The 21,470-nt window shown below is 36.0% G+C and overlaps 1 protein-coding gene across 13 annotated transcripts in view; it reads right to left on the reverse strand.

Moving 5' to 3' along the window:
- Nucleotides 1-21,470, reverse strand: part of LOC126924936 (potassium/sodium hyperpolarization-activated cyclic nucleotide-gated channel 3) — a 219,488-nt gene that overhangs the window by 14,442 nt on the left and 183,576 nt on the right. For 8 of the 13 annotated variants that reach the window (XM_050739972.1, XM_050739971.1, XM_050739970.1 and 5 more), the window contains 3 exons: nt 20,308-20,451; nt 12,024-12,098; nt 6,625-6,732 (listed from right to left, as the gene is read on the reverse strand). In XM_050739972.1, the coding sequence (XP_050595929.1) occupies nt 6,625-6,732; nt 12,024-12,098; nt 20,308-20,451 (327 nt within the window). The remainder of the gene's footprint in view (nt 1-6,624; nt 6,733-12,023; nt 12,099-20,307; nt 20,452-21,470) is intronic. The other 5 variants (XM_050739976.1, XM_050739978.1, XM_050739980.1 and 2 more) reach the window with 3 other exon arrangements.

Consider the following 21,470-nt stretch of genomic DNA (forward strand, 5'->3'; position numbering starts at 1 on the left):
CTCGCAATTGTGTAGAGATTTTATTGTAGTATAAATGTATGTTATTTTACTGTAATATCGCGTGGTTTTGTGATTGATGTCTTTGTTTCATAGCCAATTAACACGTTCGGTAGTGTTACATGTGTATCGTATATAATCGTTTATGAAAATTATTGTTACTATTATTGAAATAAGTTATGTTCTTATATGTAGTGATACATCGAGCAACAATAATTTTCCTGTGATAAAACGTATTAGTTTCCAGAAATACTTGAATAGATACGAAGGAAACAAGTTATACTATCTTATCTTTTCATTTTGTAGGTTATGTATAAAGTTACAATGTCCACGACTACAGAGTCGTATGATTTTTTATTGGTGTTTGAGAATAACATAGAACGCTGCAATTAAAATTGCGAAACAACGCGATACAACGTGATTTAACAATTTAAAGTACTTTATTAGGCATTAACGGAGAATTACGTGTTTAGTTGTTCACAGTTGATTTGGCATGATTGGATAACGTAGTGTTATGGTGGGATTACAAAAAAGCTCACGTATTACGTGATTGATAAATTATTTCTTGTCGAGAAATTTCTGATTTATTTATGGTTCATTATCAATTTATGATTGTTTGATTAATAATTACGTTTCTTAGATACATAGCCATGAACGATATTGCGTAGACAATGATTCACCTCGTGTTATTCAAGACTATAGTACTACACGATCAATGTCAATTTACAAGGAATGTTGAATTACGTAACAGGTTCTGCTATGCAAGAAACGTAGTACTACGTGATCGATTGAGTTCCGTTGGAAGTGTTATGTATTCGACTTGATCAATATTGTTCAAAGAAGATGTAATACTACGTAATCAATCTCTTTTTGCAAGGGATATTACACCACTTGGAAAACAAGTGGTCAAGTGCACAAGCATCATGCTTCGACAAATGTATAATTCATAAATTTTTCTTTTATGAAAATAGTATCCATACCATTGTCAGCATCATTACTGTTTATCAGCATTAATTCGTAACGAAAACTTATACTTGTCATTATTATAGTGAATTTACAGTGAAAAGAATGTGTCTGTAACAATTAATTTACCACATTGTAAACTTTCTCCTTTAGAAAACGGTATCATTTACTTACATTTATATTTTTCTACATTAGATTAATTTACAGCGTTATAATTGTTTTTGTTTTCGAGATAATACAATTTATATCTTTCAATTCAAATCATTCACGATATTACATAAAAAAGATAATATGGTATTTCACTAATTTAATACCTATATACTAAAAATACTTATTTTTCTGTTCAAAATACTTGTAATGTCACGTGAATGAAGCAGTGCTACATTTTAATATGTAACCTTTTTAATAGGATCTACGCTTTTATAATCGATAAAAATGAATATTTCTTTCTACGAACCATAATACATATTGTAGTAATGTACGTAACAAAACTTCCTTATAATAAACAAACAGAACTGACTAATTCAAAATCTTTTATCAATGCCAAACCATTAAAACACTGTAATACAATTTAATACAGAAACCATAAAACTACGTTTTCCTTGGGATGGTCATAGAATAATTTCGTTGTGAGACAACCGTTCACAGATAGCGTGTGTCAATGCATACATAGATCTCAATAACGAGATGACAGAACAGCAACGAATACCTCCATTAAATCAAAACCGCGGTTGTCTGAATATCGGGCAATCACGGTGCATGTATCACCGAACACGAAATCGAATGGCGATGGGAATCGTGTCCGACAACGTTTGGTTGATGAAAGGAATGCCGAAACTTCGGTTTCGCTTGTCGTCCGTCTGATTGTTCGATACGGCAAGAAGCAACGGTACAACGCGTGTATACCATCGTGACGTGCGTAATGTTCCGTAATGCTTCGTTGTAATCCCCGAACTCCGAAGGAATTCAGAAATCGTCATTCGATTTCGACATAGAAGCGTACAGAATCCGGCTAACTAACGGCTGGTAGAATGGAAACGGCGCGTGTCGTTATCATTATCGTCATATGTTATACATGATGGCTGTGATAAGTCACAGTGTATTGTTCTCTGCGCCTACTGGACAAAGTACGGGTAAAAAAAAAACAGGGCGATGAAAAAACTTACTGCTAGACCACAACTAGTTTCAATACATTACCTGGCATTAAAACAAACGAAACAAAGGAACAAACTAACAAACATCATATATAGTTCATGCGGTACACATACGCGCACACGCGCGCGCGCGCGCTACACACGACATAGAGACACGTGGACGTGGACACGTGGATAAACAACGGCACACGACCAGAGAATATTGCGATTTGTCGTTTTTTTTCTTTTTCTTCTTTTTTATTTTTCTTTAGTTTATTCGTTGCATTTTGTTGCGTTACACAACGTGAGGTATACACACGTGTGTATAATAATGCGCGTAAAGTTATATACACGTATATACTATTCACGCATGAGAGCGCGCGCATAGTGGATATGCATACGCATGGTTTGAATCATTCAGAAAACAAAAGAAAAAAAAGGAAAAAGATAACGAGACACAAACGAACAAAGAAACGATATACATATACATATACATTGAATTAAAACTGAACATCCAACCTTCTGTTCTACAAGAGACAGTCACAAGTCCATTTAAAAAAGACGAAAGCGTTTGTCGTAACACAACTCTTCACGGTAATAAATGAACAGCTAAATGGTCATCAATGGTCAAAAGTACAAGTAACGATATGGCGGTTATTGTATATTGTACAAGTACGTGACGCGTGCGCGTGTTTGACACAGGGCGCACCTCGATCACGTTGGAAGTGGCGTGCTCGTGGTCGCGCGCGCGCCGCGTACAGGTGTGGCAACAGCGTTACTAATCAACAAAATTTAAAGTACACAGAAACCAAGGAATGACACAAAAAAGAAACAACGCAACGACAACTGAACAAACTGAAAGAAAGAACGAGGAGAAAGAAAAAATGGAAAAAGAATCGAGGGACAGGGGTCGAACAAACGAACGAGGGAACAAAAATAAAACTGAGGCACTGAGACGATGGGGTAATTGAGGAGGACGACCGATCATCAATCGGGGATGAACGTTCTCCAGGACGTTCAGACGGCTAAATCGCGATGGACACACCGGTAAGAACGAAAGAACGAAACCAAAAATTCGAGGGAGACAAAATGACAAAAGCAGAACCGATTGAAACAAAAAGCCAAAAAGAAGAAAAAGGGGGAAAGAATAAAGGGACTTGATAAACTGACGGATCAAAACAAAAGAAAAAAGAAAGAAAAAAGATGCGCGAAACGGAAAAGCAAAAAGGAAGAAATGAAACAAAACGAAAAATTGATAGACAGAAGGAGATAGACAGGAACAAAGCGAGAGACAGAGAACGTAAAAGAAACGCCAGCTGCCAAGTCAAATAATCATGAAGCGGCAAAGAAGCCAGGCTCTAAGCAACGAGAAGCAAGCCACCTCTTCCTCTCGCTACCGTTTCTTTATTTTTCTGCATTTTTTCTATATTGTTTTTTTAATTTTTCTATATGTTCTTTTCACTATGATTTTTTCTATTTCTTTGCGCCTGCTTGCAGCCACAAAACAGATAGCCAGCCAGTATCACAAAGGGGTGCACATGTATTCTTTTTTCTTGGCTGAGAAGCAACAGAGGTTGAAGGGGCTGTGTGGAAAACAGAGAGAGGAGGCGAAAAATGGTGAAGGTCGGTTCGCAGAGCAGCGGCAGGGGTAGCGAGCTCTCTACTCTCATACAATGCGCCCTAATTGTTATCCCCTTTCCTTTTTCTGGTTTGTTTCATTTCCGTTTTCGTTAGTCATCTAGAAAAAAAGAGCAGCGATGCGCCTCGTATAAATGCTGGGAGGCGGGGGACACCCGGGGGTGGGTGATTCTCTCCGGGGGTAGATTCTCAAGTCGATTAGCTGTGACGATTGGCTGGACACGTTCTCGAATCGCTATTGAACGCGTAATTGCGAGTGTCGAATCGCTTCGAACGCTTCTAGTCTATGAAAAGCCTAGACAAAAGCCTTCAAAGACGTTAGCCGTGTTCTTAGAATAGCTTTTAATTTCAAATTACAAATTAAACACCGCTTAATATGGTTTGTCTTACGAAGAGATACTTATAGATACGAAAGAGATAATTTCTGATTTTTCTAGTTTTCATTTGTGAGATATTTAACTTAGAATAGAAACATACTTACAGAAAGTACAAAACTGATTAGTTCACAGTACAACGTGATTTACTGAAAGAATTCTTAATTAGTTCTCCGTCTGCGTACTGTTTGGATTCATTAAGACAAATATCAAGTTTCTTAGTTGATTATTATAAAGTTACAAAGAATATTTCTCTTAACAGTATCTAGTTTGTTGATCATTATGATAAAATGCGATTTACTGAAAGAATGTTTAATTAGTTCTCAGTTTGAGCGTTATTTAGATTCATTAAGACAAATATCAATTTTCTAATTGTAATACAGTTGCAAAGAATATTCGTTCCAATGTTATTGATTTATTAATCACTGCTGAAACAATTTTTAATTAATTCTCAGTTCGAGTGCTATTTACATTCACAAAGAGAAATATTAATTTTTAAATTTTTCTTTAAACACTTATATTTGAATATTTGTGTTAATGTTACTTAATTATTAACCACACGTTTCAATACATCTGAAAAGAAAGTGCTAATTACATGATGAAGATACAACAACATGAATTCGGTACACTTAAATACAACGTTAGTTTACTCCAAGCAAAGGATGACCATCTTTCCTTCTACCTTCTACTGCTACCACTACTTTCTTTGTCATCTACGTTTTCTCCAAATTCGTTGAACTCTGTAACTATAACCAGTTACCACAGTTACGTTTTTGCTAACTTTGCAAGATTTTTGAAGAGATATCGTTAAATAATATTTCGATCAGTTTTAAACCTAACATAAAAAGAGTGAAATATTCCATAGTAAACGAAAGTCTTACGGTTCCTTAAAGCTCTTCGGAATTTTTCGTGACCCCGTTTAGAGATTTTCACCATATCCCCCGGATCCCCAACGTCCCCGAAAACATCGAAAGCAATTCGAGCAAGGGAGAGTCTCGCGAAAACCCAGGGCAGAGAGTCGACCGCCCATCGCTAACAGCGGACAACAGTGTGCGATTTGCAACAAAGCGACAGAGAAGGGACGCCCAATCAACGTGCGCTCGTTTCCAAAGGATCGTGCACACCGTCTAGCGATAAAAAAAGCGTTTCAAGAGACAGTGCGTGGACAGTGGCTTTTGGTATCGTAGCAAAGAGTGCGGCCATCTGTTCTTCCGGCTCGTCGGATCAATCGATCCATGGAACTAGAGGGTCGTCTGGAAAGCGTTGAGAAAGTCCTAATGGAACACACATGCCGTGTGACGATTGGGTTGTTTACTGGATAGGGAGGAGATCGCGAGAGCAGAGAGAAATAGAGAAAGATAAAGTATTTCTATCCAGGCGGAAAGAAATAAGACAAATACTTTCGGTTTCTTTTTTCTCTGTAAAAAATCGCGAAGGATGGAAAAGCGGACAAGTAGAAGGAAATATATATATTAAAACACGACAAAAATCAAGTAGATGAGACAAAGAGATGGTCGAGAGAAAGAGAGAGGAGGGATCCACGAGTAGACGATTGCATCTAGACGTGGAGACGTTTGCTTCTTTACGATGGTCGAGTATTTTATTTACGATTCCTATTTCATTTTTTTTCTATTGTTTCTCTTTTCGTTGATTTCGCGCATGGGAACGAATAGCTCACCAACTTCGACAACGAAATGATGGATCGTCTCGAAAACGAGTCAGAGAGAAAATCAGCTCTAACTGCCTCGAGAATAGGGCGTTTTTTAAACATATTTTTCTCGTTATCTATATATATATTTCTTCTATATCACTTTTTTGTTTTTTACAACTTGGGTTTGATCGATGAAATTTCTCCAAAGTATATATACATATATAGTAGTATGTATCTATATATATATATATTTGCAGGAATAAAAATACACTTTGGTACTTTCTCATCGCTAGGCGGGTGCCGATGGTGAATGTATAAGAAGCATAGCCTATTGTTGCGGGTAATATGTAATGTATAATGCGGCGGATAGTAGAAGCGAATGTTTGTAATAAACCAACGAGCCAATCAGCGTACAGCTCCTGCGTCCAGCCTCCTCGTGATCGCTCTTCCTGTTCTTCGCGAGACATCGATCGAACGACACACTGCTGACTCTCCTTTTTCTCCTCTGTTCATGCTCTCTCATTCCGTTTACTTATTCGTCTGACAAATCAACCGTGAATTATCCAGTTCATTTTCGTAGGAACTGGCTATATGTACTGTTTGTGAACTCATCCGATTCCCTGTTTCATCAAATATTTACGAAACGAGATATTTATCGTAATATATCTATTTAAGGATATTCTTCGCTAGAAAGTCCTTTATTTCTTGGCGTTTCGGTTTTGCGAGAAGAACACAGGGCGGACAGAGTCGGCGTGGTTCGCTCGAGTCTCGTGAAAACGGGACCCAAGGTGGTCTCGAGGCGGGTTCGACGAACACGATCGCGAACCTCGAGCGGACGCGAGCTCGCGCATTCGTTAGGGCGGGTTACCTTAAAAATAAGGTCGCTTTTGCTGAAACCGGACTTCTTTTTACTCATATTGTCAGAACTTAGGCGCCCCCTCCGCTCAGTGCGTTTTTTTTGTAGGTTCTGCAATATCTAGAAACAAAAGAAAGCGGGACATAGCAAGACGTATAGTAAGAAAAGGGCCAGGTTATCAAGAAGATTCGTAATAAAGAGGTAGAGAAAGACAGAAAATATAGAAATAGATAAGATAGTGAGGGGAAAAAGAGAAAAAGAGAGGGAACAGAAAATAGAAGGAGTAAGATCGGTTTAGGTATTCGAGTTCCTTGTTCTTTCTTCTTTCTTTCTTTCTTTTTTTCCGTTTCATTTCTTTCTTTTTTTCCTTTCCTTTCTTTTCCTTTTCCTTCTTTTCTTCTTGCCTTTCTCTTTTTCCTTTGCACACTGTCGGTTTCGTTCGTTTCGTTCTTTCTTTTTGTTCTCTCGTCGAGCAAAACGTATTCCGTGAAAGAAACGCTTTCCGTCGAGAAAAGGAGGAAGGTGGAAGACACAAGTAGAACGACGCTGTTCCTAAAAAATGTAACATCGAGATCCACTCGTCATTCGCTTATTTCAATTATGATTCGTGCGTATCTATGCACTTGTCAGCATAGATCGTGATCGATACACGGGATCGACCGATCCACGAGAATCATTTCATTTTCTCCAAGTTTATTCATAGTAGGACTACGCTTAATCGTGTAAACTTAAGTACGCCAGTATATCAACGACAGGTTTTCTCATTATTAGTTGGTCGTTCGTTGCGTGTACGAATCATCGTCGAAAAGTATTTGTGTCCATTCGTGAATGAATAAATCAATCGATCGATTGAGGGGTGAATATGTTTCCGATCGTCCATCCTCTTCTCGAACACTGTGTAGTTGTACGTAGACGTACGATATCGTCGATTAGAAAAGGGAAAGAAGATAAATAAAAAATCGTGTTGTAGTTAAAACATGGGTGTTTCGTGTTCATTCGTTCGTTCGTTCGTCTATATGTGTTCTTTTCTTATATACTATATTTTTTCTTCCCATTTTTTGTTTCTTGTGATCGGTGGTATCATATCAAACTTGGAGTGCAAGACGCGATGATGGATTGGCGCAGAAGTGTGGATCAAAATTACGACGTGGAGAATAAATGATGCACAAATTGACCGTAAACAGCACATAATAATAGTAATTAATAGTAATGGAAATAATAATAATAAGAATGGTAATAATAAGAATAGGAATAAATATATAATAATTAATAAGAAGAGAGAGAGAGTTAATGAGTTCGTGAATTAAAGAGAAGTAAGAATCAAGAAGCCATTCGTTAATATCAAAGCTTTCGTTGCAGCAGTCGCGCCAAGCGTGAAGCCGCAGTTTCTTGTCAAAGCTCGTAATAAAAGGCTCGAGAGATCGATTGTTATTTCTTTTTTTACTTCTTTTGCCTTCGTTTAGCAGGTTAGTAGCAACGTTGTACAAAATTGGAGAGTTACTTCAATCAATGAGGAGCTCTCGTGACGAAGCGAGGAACTCTGACGATTTTCGGTTTTTTTTCCTCGATGGTATTATCGATCGTACATTTTTTTCATCGATAAAGTTCAAAGACGTTTCAACACAAGGCAATATGTTTGCTGAATTTTGCTTGAGAAAATAAAAAAGTGTACGAATATTGGTATCTCTTGTTAAAAGGAGCGAAAGGATCAAGTAAAAGGTAGAAGGACAATAAGATTCATCGCAATAATTGAAAGGTGTCGAACAGAATTGGTTGACATCTGTTCAAATTTTTTATTAGCACAAATTTCTGGATTTTTCTATTACTCGATCCATAAAATAATTCGGTCGAATCCCGCGTCTCATTGCCAGACATTTGTGCATAATAAACGAAGATCAGTTACCAGCGTATAAATTAAGAAATATCGTTTCACAACCAGTTAGACTCTGTACAGATTTATTTCCTTGTACGTACAGTTCATAACTTTCTTTGTGCCTCCATTTGTATTACCAAAGTGACTGTTGATGATATTCCACGAGTAACACTATGACAAACAAAAAACATCGAGCGATCTGGGCACAGAAGGAAGGCGTAGAAAATAATAGCAATAAAATAGAACCATCACAGAATACGATTAAATGAAAGAAACACAGGAACAAAGAACGATACCGATCGAATGATTTATTAGAGTCCGATGAGATCTGGTCTCGTTTCTTCGCCCCTATTAACCGCAGTGGCTGAGCGGACGGATTAAAACCCTCGTTCGAAAGGGTGCAGAAAATTACAGAAACAACGGTCATCGTGTTCCTCCGTCTGGTTGTGTCTCGACGGAATGGAAATCAACGAACAAAAACAGACTTGCGCGAATCTCTCGCAATTTATCACTCCTCTGCGACAGCTATGATTAATCGTTCTCTAAGATCCAATTTCGATCAGAGTTTTCGAGTAGCTGGAAAACCGGCGTACCACGTTGCTGGTTACCACTTGGAAATTGAATTTAAACTGACACTAACGCGTGGTCGTCGAAAAATTTGGATGTAAATCAAGATTTTCTCGAATTTGAATTTATTTAACACAGGAAATTAGTTAAATATTCTTGAATAATAAATTAAAACATATTCTCAAATATCTTTTAAAGTAAAATTTTTCGTTTGCTTATAAATGCGAATAGATGTCTTCTCGTATCCTTCTGTGGATTTGTAAGATTCGAGTCTTCAGTGTTGAAAACGAGACTCTTCAAGATTGTTTCTTCTGGTTCTTTTTCGCGAAGACGAGGTCGACGCGACGATACGCGCAACAAAAGACGAGAATCGGAGCTATTCTATCGTGTTCGGTTGAACAACGAACGATCTCTGTCATCTACTTACTGCATTCTCACGAAACAGGCAGAACTTCGTAAAACAACGGGAGGAGCAACCATGGAAATAAAGAACAAACGAACGATACATCGATAAATACACTTTGCCAAGCGAGAAAAACAACAGATAGGTCGGGACAACTGTTTCGAGTATCAGGGTGCAACTGTTCGTTCAAATATACAGACCACAGCCGAGGAGATCGATCGTCGAGTACACCCGCATGCTGCTTCTTCGTCCAGACTAAAAGAAGTATGATATAACGATCGGAGTAAAATTTCTACTAATCTATGATGGAAACATTGATTCGTCGACGCGTCTGTCTATCGTTGCCTTTTCCTACTTGAACAGGCGGAGACAACAGCGAACAAAAATGCCAATGAAACTGAAACAACGCGACAAGGGAGACGAAAGTGGTCGACGAAGGAATCAAGGAGAACAAAATACGTTTAGAAACGTCTAAACTCTGAAAAAATCAGGCATTTAAACGACATAGAACAGCAAGCAAAACGCAAATGTGGGAACGAGACGCAACTGGATCAGAGAAAAATTCGTCTCCGTACCAAATGGGGTAGATCGAGTGGTTCTTGGGATGACATAGGGATGATATATAGGGCTGAATGGAAGAATAAAACGTAGGAGCACACTGAATACGGGCACATCGCCAAAAAAATGTCGGGCAAATAGGGTTAATATACACCTAACACTCACAGGCAGACCTACGGTCAATCCAACCAACTTTCTCGTCTGTAGAGCAGCCATATGGATAGCGTGTCGTGTCGAATACCTCAGACAGTATTTCCTGAGTCTTTTGTTCGGGAATGGATCTTTCTCTTTTCTTTTCTTTTCTTTTCATTCCATCGTCCTTTCTTTTTTCTTTTTCCTTAGCTTTTCATACGTAACTCGTTCGTTATAGAAGAAAAAAATTTTCGTTTTTTTAAAGTCGAAGAGAATTCTTGATTCTTAATTATCATCGTGTCTACTGCGTGCTTGGTTCAGCTATCACCATCGTTAGTTTCATGATACATCACGAAATAGAAACAATTACATGCATACTCTCGTTTTCTGTTTCACTTTCTCTCTATATGCAGAAATCGTTCTCCATATGAAACAAACATTAACGACTATCGATCCACATGGTCGATATACATGCGCACCTCGTTATATAGTCACTTCAGTTTGAAAAGTTATGCAATTGGAACACAGAGACACGATGACGATCCAAAATGAAGAACCAATATCATCGAGATTGTATCGAGAAACATTGAAATTGCTTGTTGAGATGCCCAGTATTCGACACGACTCAATGACTATATATTAAAAACGAAACGCATGTTAGTACCTAACGGTTGAAGGGATTTTTCCAACAAAATTCGGCAGAAAAAAATATACATGACAACATGTCATACCAAATCGTTCCTAAGAACTTTCATAAGGATCGAGCTAGTCAGTGTAACATGGATACTTTGTGTCTGGATTCGTGTTCGTTGTTTTTAAAATTTAATTCGACTGTCAATTTGGGATTCTACATGATCCATGTGACACTTAGTATTGTCGGGACTACGGGACTATATGCTAGCCGGATCAAGAGCTTGTTTCACGAAAATTGAAACGGGAATAAAGGCTTCTTCAATGTCTAAGGTTGATATCTCTGACTCGGAGATTCTCTCAAGTTTGCCTCTCGACGCTTTCTACCACGTTTTCGAACGATCCACAGAACGAGACACTTCGCTCTCGACGGTTTAATTAAATTCGTATGTACTATGAAAGATCGGGCGCATGTCAAGTAATCTGTCACGATGCAAGACACAGACACAGAAACGAACAGAACGAAATTTCTCTATCCTCTATAATATTTCATTCGTCATCTCACACCTCTATGTCATCGTGCAACAACATCGATCTCTAAGAAACGAAACTAAAAAGACAAGGAAACAAACCAAGAAACGAAATATACATGTACAAGATAAATGAAAAAAACAGAAACTAAAGGATAAAAATAAATAAGAAATCGATCACGATACAGCCACGCTGCGTAAGAAAGCTCTTGATCGGCTTCGCTTTCTTTTAGAAAATCGGGATCTAAAACTCTGTATATATATATATGCTTGTGTATAACTCTGTATATGTATGTACGTATGTATCATTAAGGCGTGGTGTATGGTGTATCAAAACAGTATCCTTCGATACTGAGACTGAACAGAACAAATGAAAAAAAAGAAAAATAAAAAATGAAGATCACACGGCAAGACTATGCACGTTCTCTCTATGATAATATATAGGAACTTCCAAACCAAACGACAACGAATAATCAATCAATCGTAAAAAAACGGCCATAATAAACATCGTAACGATAATCAGTAACCGTAACAAAAATTTACTATATATATATGTATATATATAAGTAGATAATATTAGTAATGATCTAACGTATATATATATATATGTATATATGTATTTATATTTATACGTAGAAACATTAAGTTTTAAGTTAACGAACGCTTGAATCAAGAAAGGGCATTTGGCCTTGGTTTCGGGGTTACTAGGCAGGCACACCTTGCTGGTTCGGTCTGGTTGGGGCGGTGTCGCCCGACGCTCGTAGTGCCTCTCCGGCTGTTGATAAAGGGGGATCTGCAAACCCATTCGGAAACGTGTTCTCGCAATACGCCTACTACTTGGATTTTTTAAATATTTTTTTAGTTGTTTTCTTTTTTTTTTTTTTTTTTTTGAAGTGTTGTTCTGCGTGTCTTGGATGTGTTGGGAAGAGTTCGCGAGCTCCCTCGCTATGCAGAGATTATTTTTGGTTTCTTTCGTAGGTTTTCGTGTGTACAGTTCGTAAATTTTTCACGGTAGTGATGGTCCAGTCTGGAATTGGTCCCGGCACTTTCAAGACTAGACTGTACCGAAAATTAAAAAAATTATTCAAGACCAATTGTACTATAAAGGATAAATTGCCTTTAATTATACTCCTCTTTTTTTTCATTTTTTGTTTCTTGTTTTATTTATCCAACGCTTGTTTCAAGAACGCGGAGGATAAATTTATAAGTTTCTTCTGACAAAAATGTATCAGATAGTAGCTAATTATAAGTTTGAGGTTGTAAAAGAGAAGATTACTTCTTATATCACTCATTGGAATATAGAAGACTGTATGGTTTTTGGCTCTTTAAACATGAAATAATTGATTGCCTGTTTCATAAATTTTATTTGAATATTAAAGTTTATTTGATAATTAATTAATTATAAGAGTTCTAGGGATTGTAATAATAATAGGAAATCTGTAATATTTGGCTCGTTCTAGTAGTCTAGTCTCATATTAGTCCCGAGATACTCAAGACTGGCACTAACTGATTGTGTGATGATACAGTCAGTAAAAAAATAAGTATAATCAAATACTGTAGACTACAGAATAACAGAGTTTATGGTCCAGTTAGATAATCCTCGTTGATTCTTGTTCATGGTATTAATAAACAAAATATTGTGACGATTTGAACTGATAGCCCAGACCCGAAGAAATTCTAAAACGTTCAACATTTGGTTTACAATTTGTAATCGGTTGACAATAATCGATCATAATATGTATATATTGTAACACGATATCATAATCTAGAATTAAAAGATTGTTTCGATATAATTTAAAATACGTAGATTTTAATTTTAAACGAGACTTGGAATATTCATTTGTAAATATAATTCCGAATGTTAAGATGAATAAAAGTGACAAATTGTAATAGAGAAATTAAAAGTACAAAAGCGTATAAAAATCGTATTCTCCACACAATATTCTAAGAATTACTAGAACGAAAAAAAAAAAAAAAAAAAGAATAAGAAATTATCATAAACCTCCTCGTTAAATTACAAGTCAAGTTCGACTATGAATTCACATTCCAAAACTACAGTCAATAAAAAACTTATGTTCGATGGATTTCATTCATTCCATTCATCGTATATTCGCTTTCAAACTAATAAATCAAACTTCGGAGGATCGAGTAACACCCGTACGACCGTGAATCCATCGTGGCTGGACCATTTGCCGCGAATCAGAGTCTAGGGTCTAAATCTGAAGTTAATCCCTAGGGTAACTGAACTGGAGCGTCGTTATAAATCAGTTTTAAGTACGCCCAAGTGTGCAGTGTATCATTACACGTGCTATTTTTAGCTAATCCACCAATGCTGCTGCATGACCAAGATACACGGAAGAATCTTTCGTGGAAACGGTCTGGTGATCGGCTTTCTCCGGAACATTTTCCGCTCTGCGGGACTACCTCCGCGAAATCGCATGATTTTCGGAGAAACGACGTGTCACAACAATCCGACGTTTTCGCGGAACGCTTGCATTTTCGGCAAACTAACAGAAACGAAAATGGGTCAACGTTTTCGAATATTATTCTAGAAATTTAGGACGATGGTATATGGATCTTTTGATGAAACGATAATTAATGATAGTTAATATTATCAGTAATAATGTGCATAATGTATTATATAATTTGTTAATGATAATATTTTATTTAACGATGGTAAAAATGGTATTGTTGGATCGTATACCATTCATAATAATTTGAGTCAAGTCACTTAACTTTGGAATATTTCTTCTTAATTTTCGCTCTGTATTTTATACAATAAGATATAGAATTGAACGTGATCTAAATCAAATTTATAAATATAAATCTGACCCAAAAATTTCATTTAAAATGGAAAGGTTTGGTTATCTACGATCCAATGATATCAATCTATGGTTGAGGACATCTGTAGAACTGTTTTAGATATTCGACAATTTGCAATTCACAAATTTTTACAATTCATGAAGATTCTGGAATACTTGTATATCCTGCAATTTCTAACTTTTAAATCGTAGAATGGAATTCAATAGAATAGAAATAATACGCGTGTTTCGACAATTTATGTATTGACTATTCTGTAACTTGTTTTATATGGTAGGAAATAACGAAAATTCTGCAATTTTCAATCAATTCTTTCAGAACACGAATTTCTCACACACGATTAAATTATTTTATTATTTTATGTAAATTCCTTGAAGATAATTTCAATCGAGATAGAAAACAAATCTAAAGAAGCTTTTTCTTACTGAAACAACAAGAATTAGGTTTGCTACAGGTGTCCAATATCGTCGAACGATGCAGATGATGACTAATGATGAGATTGGTGTTTCAATTATTCACGTCTTTTTCGAATATCAAGATGATTTGATCACCGATAGTAGCAACCGCAGTCAGCAATTTCCTGCGTTCCTTATAATCGTGCTCGTTAAAACCGAAGTTGTGAATCGATTAAGCTGAGATAGTCGAAGAATATCCGATTTTAATACCGTGATAGTACGAAGGATGTCAATTAAGGAAATTACCGGTCCCTTATTTCCTCGATTTTCTAACTCAAAACTGATCTCGGTTTGATCCTTCATCGAATCTTATAACGGATGATCCGGGCAATCAATCTGAAATACTTTTTCGTTACGAAGTTTAAAGATGTTAGAGGTTTCGTGTACTTTCAATATTTTCAATATTATATACTTAAACAAAATCTAAAATAAATATTTGGAAAGTAAATTAAAATTTAACGAAAGAGAGATTTATATAGAATTCACAGAGAATTCGTGGCATAAAGCGAGTACGGTAGATTCCATGGCTCGAAATAAATTGAAATTGAAGAATAATTTTTTGTTGCATGGAGCTTCGTTTCCCAGAAATATAACTTTGAAATTCAATCGCGTACTCTGACATTTATGTCTGTCATTTTATGTAATTGTTTTCGTTATAAATTGCTATTATATTTATATTTTAGATATAACAAATACGAGGAAAGGTTATTTTATCATTTCGATTTATTTAGAATAGAATGCACTTGCATCACGAATTATGACACACTCTATTTATGTTAACATTTCAACTCCAGACTGTACAAATTCCTATAGAATTTATACTGTTTTATTATTTAAAGATTTGTATTGAAACTTCTTTTTTGACGTTACGAGTTTTTTAGAATTTTAGGTTTTCTTGGATTTTAGTATCCCTTTTTAGAATTCTAAGAGCTCTAAGAACTTTAAGATTCTTCAGGGATTTAAAATTTTTACTTATCTTTTAGAATTTTACAAAACTCAATATACATAATGATAATATCCAAAATTTAGAATCCAAGATTTGTTACAATCCACGTACCTTGAACTATTTCAAGATCTCCCTTAGGCAAGATTAAAAGCACACGAATCCTTTTAACATCGGAATCACGACGATTCGAAAGAAAAAAAGAAAAAGGGAAAAAGACATCAAACACGAGAAAATCACCGCGATATCATCGGCGTTTCGATTGCGACGCAATTTTCTTAACCTGAACATTCTGTTTGAACTAACAAGATTAGGATCTTCTGAGACTGACGGTGATTGAAGCGATGATTGAACCACGCGACGCAAGCTCGCCTCGACGAATTCTGGCTCTCGTCGAACAGAACGGAAAAAAGATTAGGGATAGATAAAACAAAAGCACAGAGGGAGGCAACAAGACGTTCTCAAACACAAGCGCAAGTAACATTCAGAGTATAATTACGGTGATTAGAAAAAAGGTTGCTCTTTCGAGATTGGACGGAAAGCCTGATTGATTCGTTGGTCTGTTCGTTGCGCCACGGCTCACGCTAAAGGCAAGACACAATCAAACTGACATAGAAAGGACTCTTAAAAAATCATACGTGAATATAAATACCGAGACGTGACCTTTATACAGTGGCTCACAAAAATATTCGAACACTTATACACACATTTTATGAACATATTATATGTAATATATTATATATATTATATTATATCTGTGTGATAAAGTCTAAAAGAAATATGAATATATATATATATATATAGAAATTATAAGCTGTTTAGTACAATTCATTTTGCAGAGACCATAAAAGTATTTAAATAGACAATTATTTGTTATATTAATGAACATTACTAATTTTTTATCGAATATATGCCTGCAATAAATATCTTGTAATTTCTATACATATATATATATTCTTAGATTTGATCAATGTAATCATAATATTCGTGTCTCATTGCAGTGCTAATGAAATTTCAAAATATTTTCATAACACGCATGATACAGACACACAAGTATTCTATGGTAAGTGTTCAATACTTGTAGAAACTTTTTTCGAACTTATTACGAATGTTTTTGCAGAAACTTTTTTATGACACACGACATAATCACATTGGTAAAGTTTGAAAGAAATCTGAAAATGTACATAGCAGTTTCGTAATATTTATTGCAGAAATACACTTCGTTATGGTTGCAAAATTATTTGAATGATTTAAACAGACACAACATTCGTTCTATCAATAAGTCTCTGTATTTAATAGGATCACTTTTAACACTAATTATAAGGCAACTGTTCATGCTATATACTAATTTATATGTCTTATAATTTCTATATACATTATACATTCTCAGATACCAAATTCTACCACTATAACCATAACAATCACGTCTCATTATAAGAAAAATGTTTTGTATAATACACATAATATATTTACAAAAATTTCCTATGATAGGTGTCCAAATACTTTCGTGAATTACTGTATATAAAAAAGGAAGAGAAGGAAAATATATAAAAGGGTAAAAAGTGTGACAGTTACGTTCGAGCAGGTCCTCGGCTAGATCCTTCGACACATCCTCCATGTATACCCTCTCGTTGACATATTCCACGATATATTTAATCATCTTTACGTTTTCCCCGTTTTAAATTAACCCATTACGTACTACGTACGAAACATTGCATAGTTTTGCCTTGTCTAATGAACGAACGAGTGCTTTCTCAATGATTTCTGATCAATGTGAAAGTTTCGTTTTCTCCTTGGTCGCAGCTATAAAGTGTCCTGTCTCGTGGAATCGCATTAATCTCTTTAGTTAGTTTTCTCAGTGTACTGTTTGTTATGGAGCTCTTACTTGTACGTAATGTGTTAATACGTGGCTTATAATACGAATAAACTCTGCCGTAATAGAGTTTTCATATATAAAGGTGTATTAAGCACAACTTCAAAATATGTATATATATCTTATAATGTAATTTTTCAGTTACGACAAGATTATTCGCGTGTTTCATGCAGATGAGTCGCAGAACAGAAAAAAAAAAGAAAGGCAGAACTTACTGAGCAACACAATAGTGGCGTGTTACGCCAAGATCCGATCGAACGAATTGGAGAGAACGCTTCCTCGACCCATTTTAAAATTCACAGAGGAAACGATCCGAATTCCCATTGTGCGCGTCTGGCTTGGGAACACGATTCTCTCTCTCTCGTGGCCAGATGCTCGGAACAGTCGTATAAAAATAATTCGCGTACGAATAATCGAGAGTACATTGCTTTAATGCACATACACATACATACGTATGGATCATGGAAGATCGAGCCAGAGGAGGAATTCCGCTCGAAGAGAGTAACTACTTACCTATCGCTAACGAGACACGATCTGGCCGGTGGAACACCCTCGCGAGAACGCCTATTCGACCGGAAACATACTCGAGAAACCGTCTTCGACGGAAATATATCAACGATATATGTTTCTGTACGGAAATTCACGGCCTGCCCTCGCCAGCTCTCATGCACGTGTGTGTGTGTGTGTGTGTGTGTGTGTGTATGTATGTGTGATTTTATATAAAATTGGACTCTTCTCACGTGCCACTTGTACATATTAGAGAAATTTCTCGTGTTCGTATATCGTCGAAATTAAAGAATGAGTTAAGAGTTATATAATTAGAGAAATATCATTTTTGTTCGAAATTGGGAGATCTGAGGAAAATTATTAAGGGAGTTTGGTTAAATTGATACTTGGAAGACTTGCGAGTTCCGAGCGTCTGTGAAAAGCAATTACGTATAAGGCGTTGACTGCTCAGAGATTGGAACGGTTATGAAATGTTCTTATCGTTAGGCACTTGGAAGAATTGTCTCGCTTGTTGAGATGCACGATTATAAATATTTTTTATGAAAATTCGTGTTAAGAATTGCTAATGTCTAACATTGTCACTATTATCATCGATTTTCTAGACTTTTAATTCTCACATAATACTTAGAACTTTTCTCAGACTTTCAACGTTCTAAAAATAAACCACTACATAATTCTATCAAATTTTAGTTTAAATGAAAGTGAATAAATTTATTTATAAAATAAATTAGAAGACTGAGGACATTTATGGATATTCATATTCTTACGAGCACAACGAAATCGATGGAACTTACTATACGTTATGTGTATTCTATTCACTTTATAGATTTAAATTTTTCATAAATGTATAAATATGCACGAACTAGATAAACTTCCCAATTCGAACAACGCTCGAAACAACATCAACTAGTCATATCATCATTAAATAACATTTAAATTGAAGAAGACATTATTGTAACAATATCACACATCGACGCAAGTAAGAGATCATAAAACAGGTCATTGTACAAGTGGTAATCGCGTCAAAGGAAGAGACACGGAGGATTTTTTACAGACTTTCTTTCACGGAAATACTGAAGACATTTGCGATTGAGTAAGAACCGCGGAGACGCTGTCAATTGGTATAATAAATATACATAACGAGCAGACGGAGATGTGTATAATTATATACGTGTATGTGTTTTCTTATGTGTTTTTAGTGTAAGAAGTTTGTTTGTTGCGAGGTATTCCCCGCAATGGTGGAAGATAGACGCGCGGCCTCGCTGTGTTTCGCTCAATCTGTCGCCTAACGAAAATCAGAACCAAAGAAAAAAAAAAGAAAAAGATAGAAAAACTAAAAGAACAAAAAGAAAAACAGATGGGAGAGCCTGGATGCTGGTCCCGACGAAAATTCTACCCATATAAAATTCGGAATTAATTGGTCGAGGCGAAGCTTTTTCGCCTTTGCTGTAAACGAGACGTAGTTCACCCAGACACGTGGGCAGACCGGCTGAGAAAAAGTTTGTGGGACTGTCCGTGAATGTAACGAAAGGAGATCCACCACTGGTGTGAGAACTTCTCCTAACTCGAACGGTCACGTCCATTCTGTTTCTCGTATTACGTAATCTTATGTTCTCTATTAAGAATATTTATGAATTTTTTCATAAGCCTATACCTATGCGCATGTATAAATGTATGTAAGTATGTATTGTATAACATCAGATCATTGTCCTTGGACGGACAACGTATACAGGGACTTGCATCGGGCTCCTTTAATTTTTTTATTTACCTTCAGTTTTTCTCTTTTTTTTTTTACCATCCCGTGATGAACACACACGCTATATTACATACGTTATTATATATATATCATATATTCTGCGACAAAACACGGAATTGATGCTCTGTAAAAGCAGACAGTTCCAAAAACTGACCGTGTAGTACATGTGGCATCAAACGTATACACGGTATACGTAATTGTACGCGTATGAAAAAAGAATGGAAACCACGAGGGACCAGCCAGGCCCCATCATCGTCGTAGATAAAAAGGAAACATTGCAACGAACGGCGACGCAAAGCTGTACAGACAGACAGCGCGGCCAGATAGGGAGGTTGTAAAGATAAAAAATAAATAAATATAGATATATAAATATATATAGATATATATATATATGTATATATAAATAGAGAGAGACAAAAGAAAGAGTCAGTCACTTGTTGAAACTGACAAATAAAAGACACGACGACGAGACGCTTGGTTTCTTTCATATTTTTGTACAAGGATCACACGAGCTGTGGGTATATTATATGAGGTGTATATATATATGTATGTATATATATATACTATATATAAATAGAATATCAAATGAAAAAAAAGATATATATATATATACGGTGCTTGGTATAAGAAACAATGGTAAACACTCACATAGACCTCTTCCCATTGCGAGACATACCGCACCAGTCTTGACAATCGTAGTAACCTAACCAGCGACAACAGTTTCGCAAGCCTGAGGATCCTGAGAGCACGGCCAGCATGCAGGATCTGGAAGGACTCGCTAAAGTCCTGAAACTGACGATTCAGACGATTATCCTATGGGAACGTTGGTTCTCTACGCGGCCCATCAAAGCTGCGTGGAATTGAATCTCAGCTTGCCGCTATCGGGAGTAAATGAGAGCGGTTTAAACCGAGTTTGCGTTGTCTAGTCTACCGGGATTTTCATGGATATTATAGCGCGTTGTCAAGATAGAGTTAATTAAGCCTGAAGCTTCTAAAGGAATCCTTTAGAAAAATTGGTAAAGGGTTGTAAGTTGCGAGAGTAATTTTGCTACAAAGTTTGAAAGTAACGATCGTAAGGTCAATTTAACGAGCACTATTCTTATTTTAAATAACGCTGTAATTTTTCCTGGTTGTTGTATTGTATTATTTGGTTTATTCATTTTATTATTTTTACAAGTAGTAGTTTTCGAATTAGCACTTTACGTTAACGCGGTATTAACGAAAAATTTGAAGTTGCGAGAAAAATCAATTAGAAAACAAGAATGAAATTGTTTGAAAAGCTTTTAACTTTGTTTAATATTAATATTTCATGTGTACGTCGTTTTAAACAGCTCTCATTCACAGATGATCTCATCGAAGTGTATTACGTTTAACGGAATTTCACAATTGAATAGAAACACTGACTTAGGTATAAGAAAACATTGAAATTATACAAATATTTACAAAGTATTACGATCATTCTATTCCACGAATCCAAATTGTTTACATTTGTATCTCACTGACAGAGATCATGTGCCGAATAAACTGCAACGAATTAATTTTCTCTTAAAGTGAGCAGTTGGAAGTCACACTGACTTTCAAGATGTTACTTACTGTTCAGGATGTAAATTAATGTTAACTTAACACCGAAATAAAGAACAAAAAATTAAGCGTCGTAGGAATACAAAGAATTGAAATATTGGTCTCGTGTACCAAGAAACAGCTATGATTAATTTATTTACGCAGCTGGAAAGATTATACGTTGAAATGTTACGTATCTCGTCAAGGCTCGTGTAAACAGATTAATTACATAAATCGAGTTTGCAGAGAAA

The sequence above is a fragment of the Bombus affinis genome, chromosome 15 (genome assembly GCF_024516045.1).
Source record: "Bombus affinis isolate iyBomAffi1 chromosome 15, iyBomAffi1.2, whole genome shotgun sequence".
NCBI classification, from domain to species: Eukaryota; Metazoa; Arthropoda; class Insecta; order Hymenoptera; family Apidae; genus Bombus; species Bombus affinis.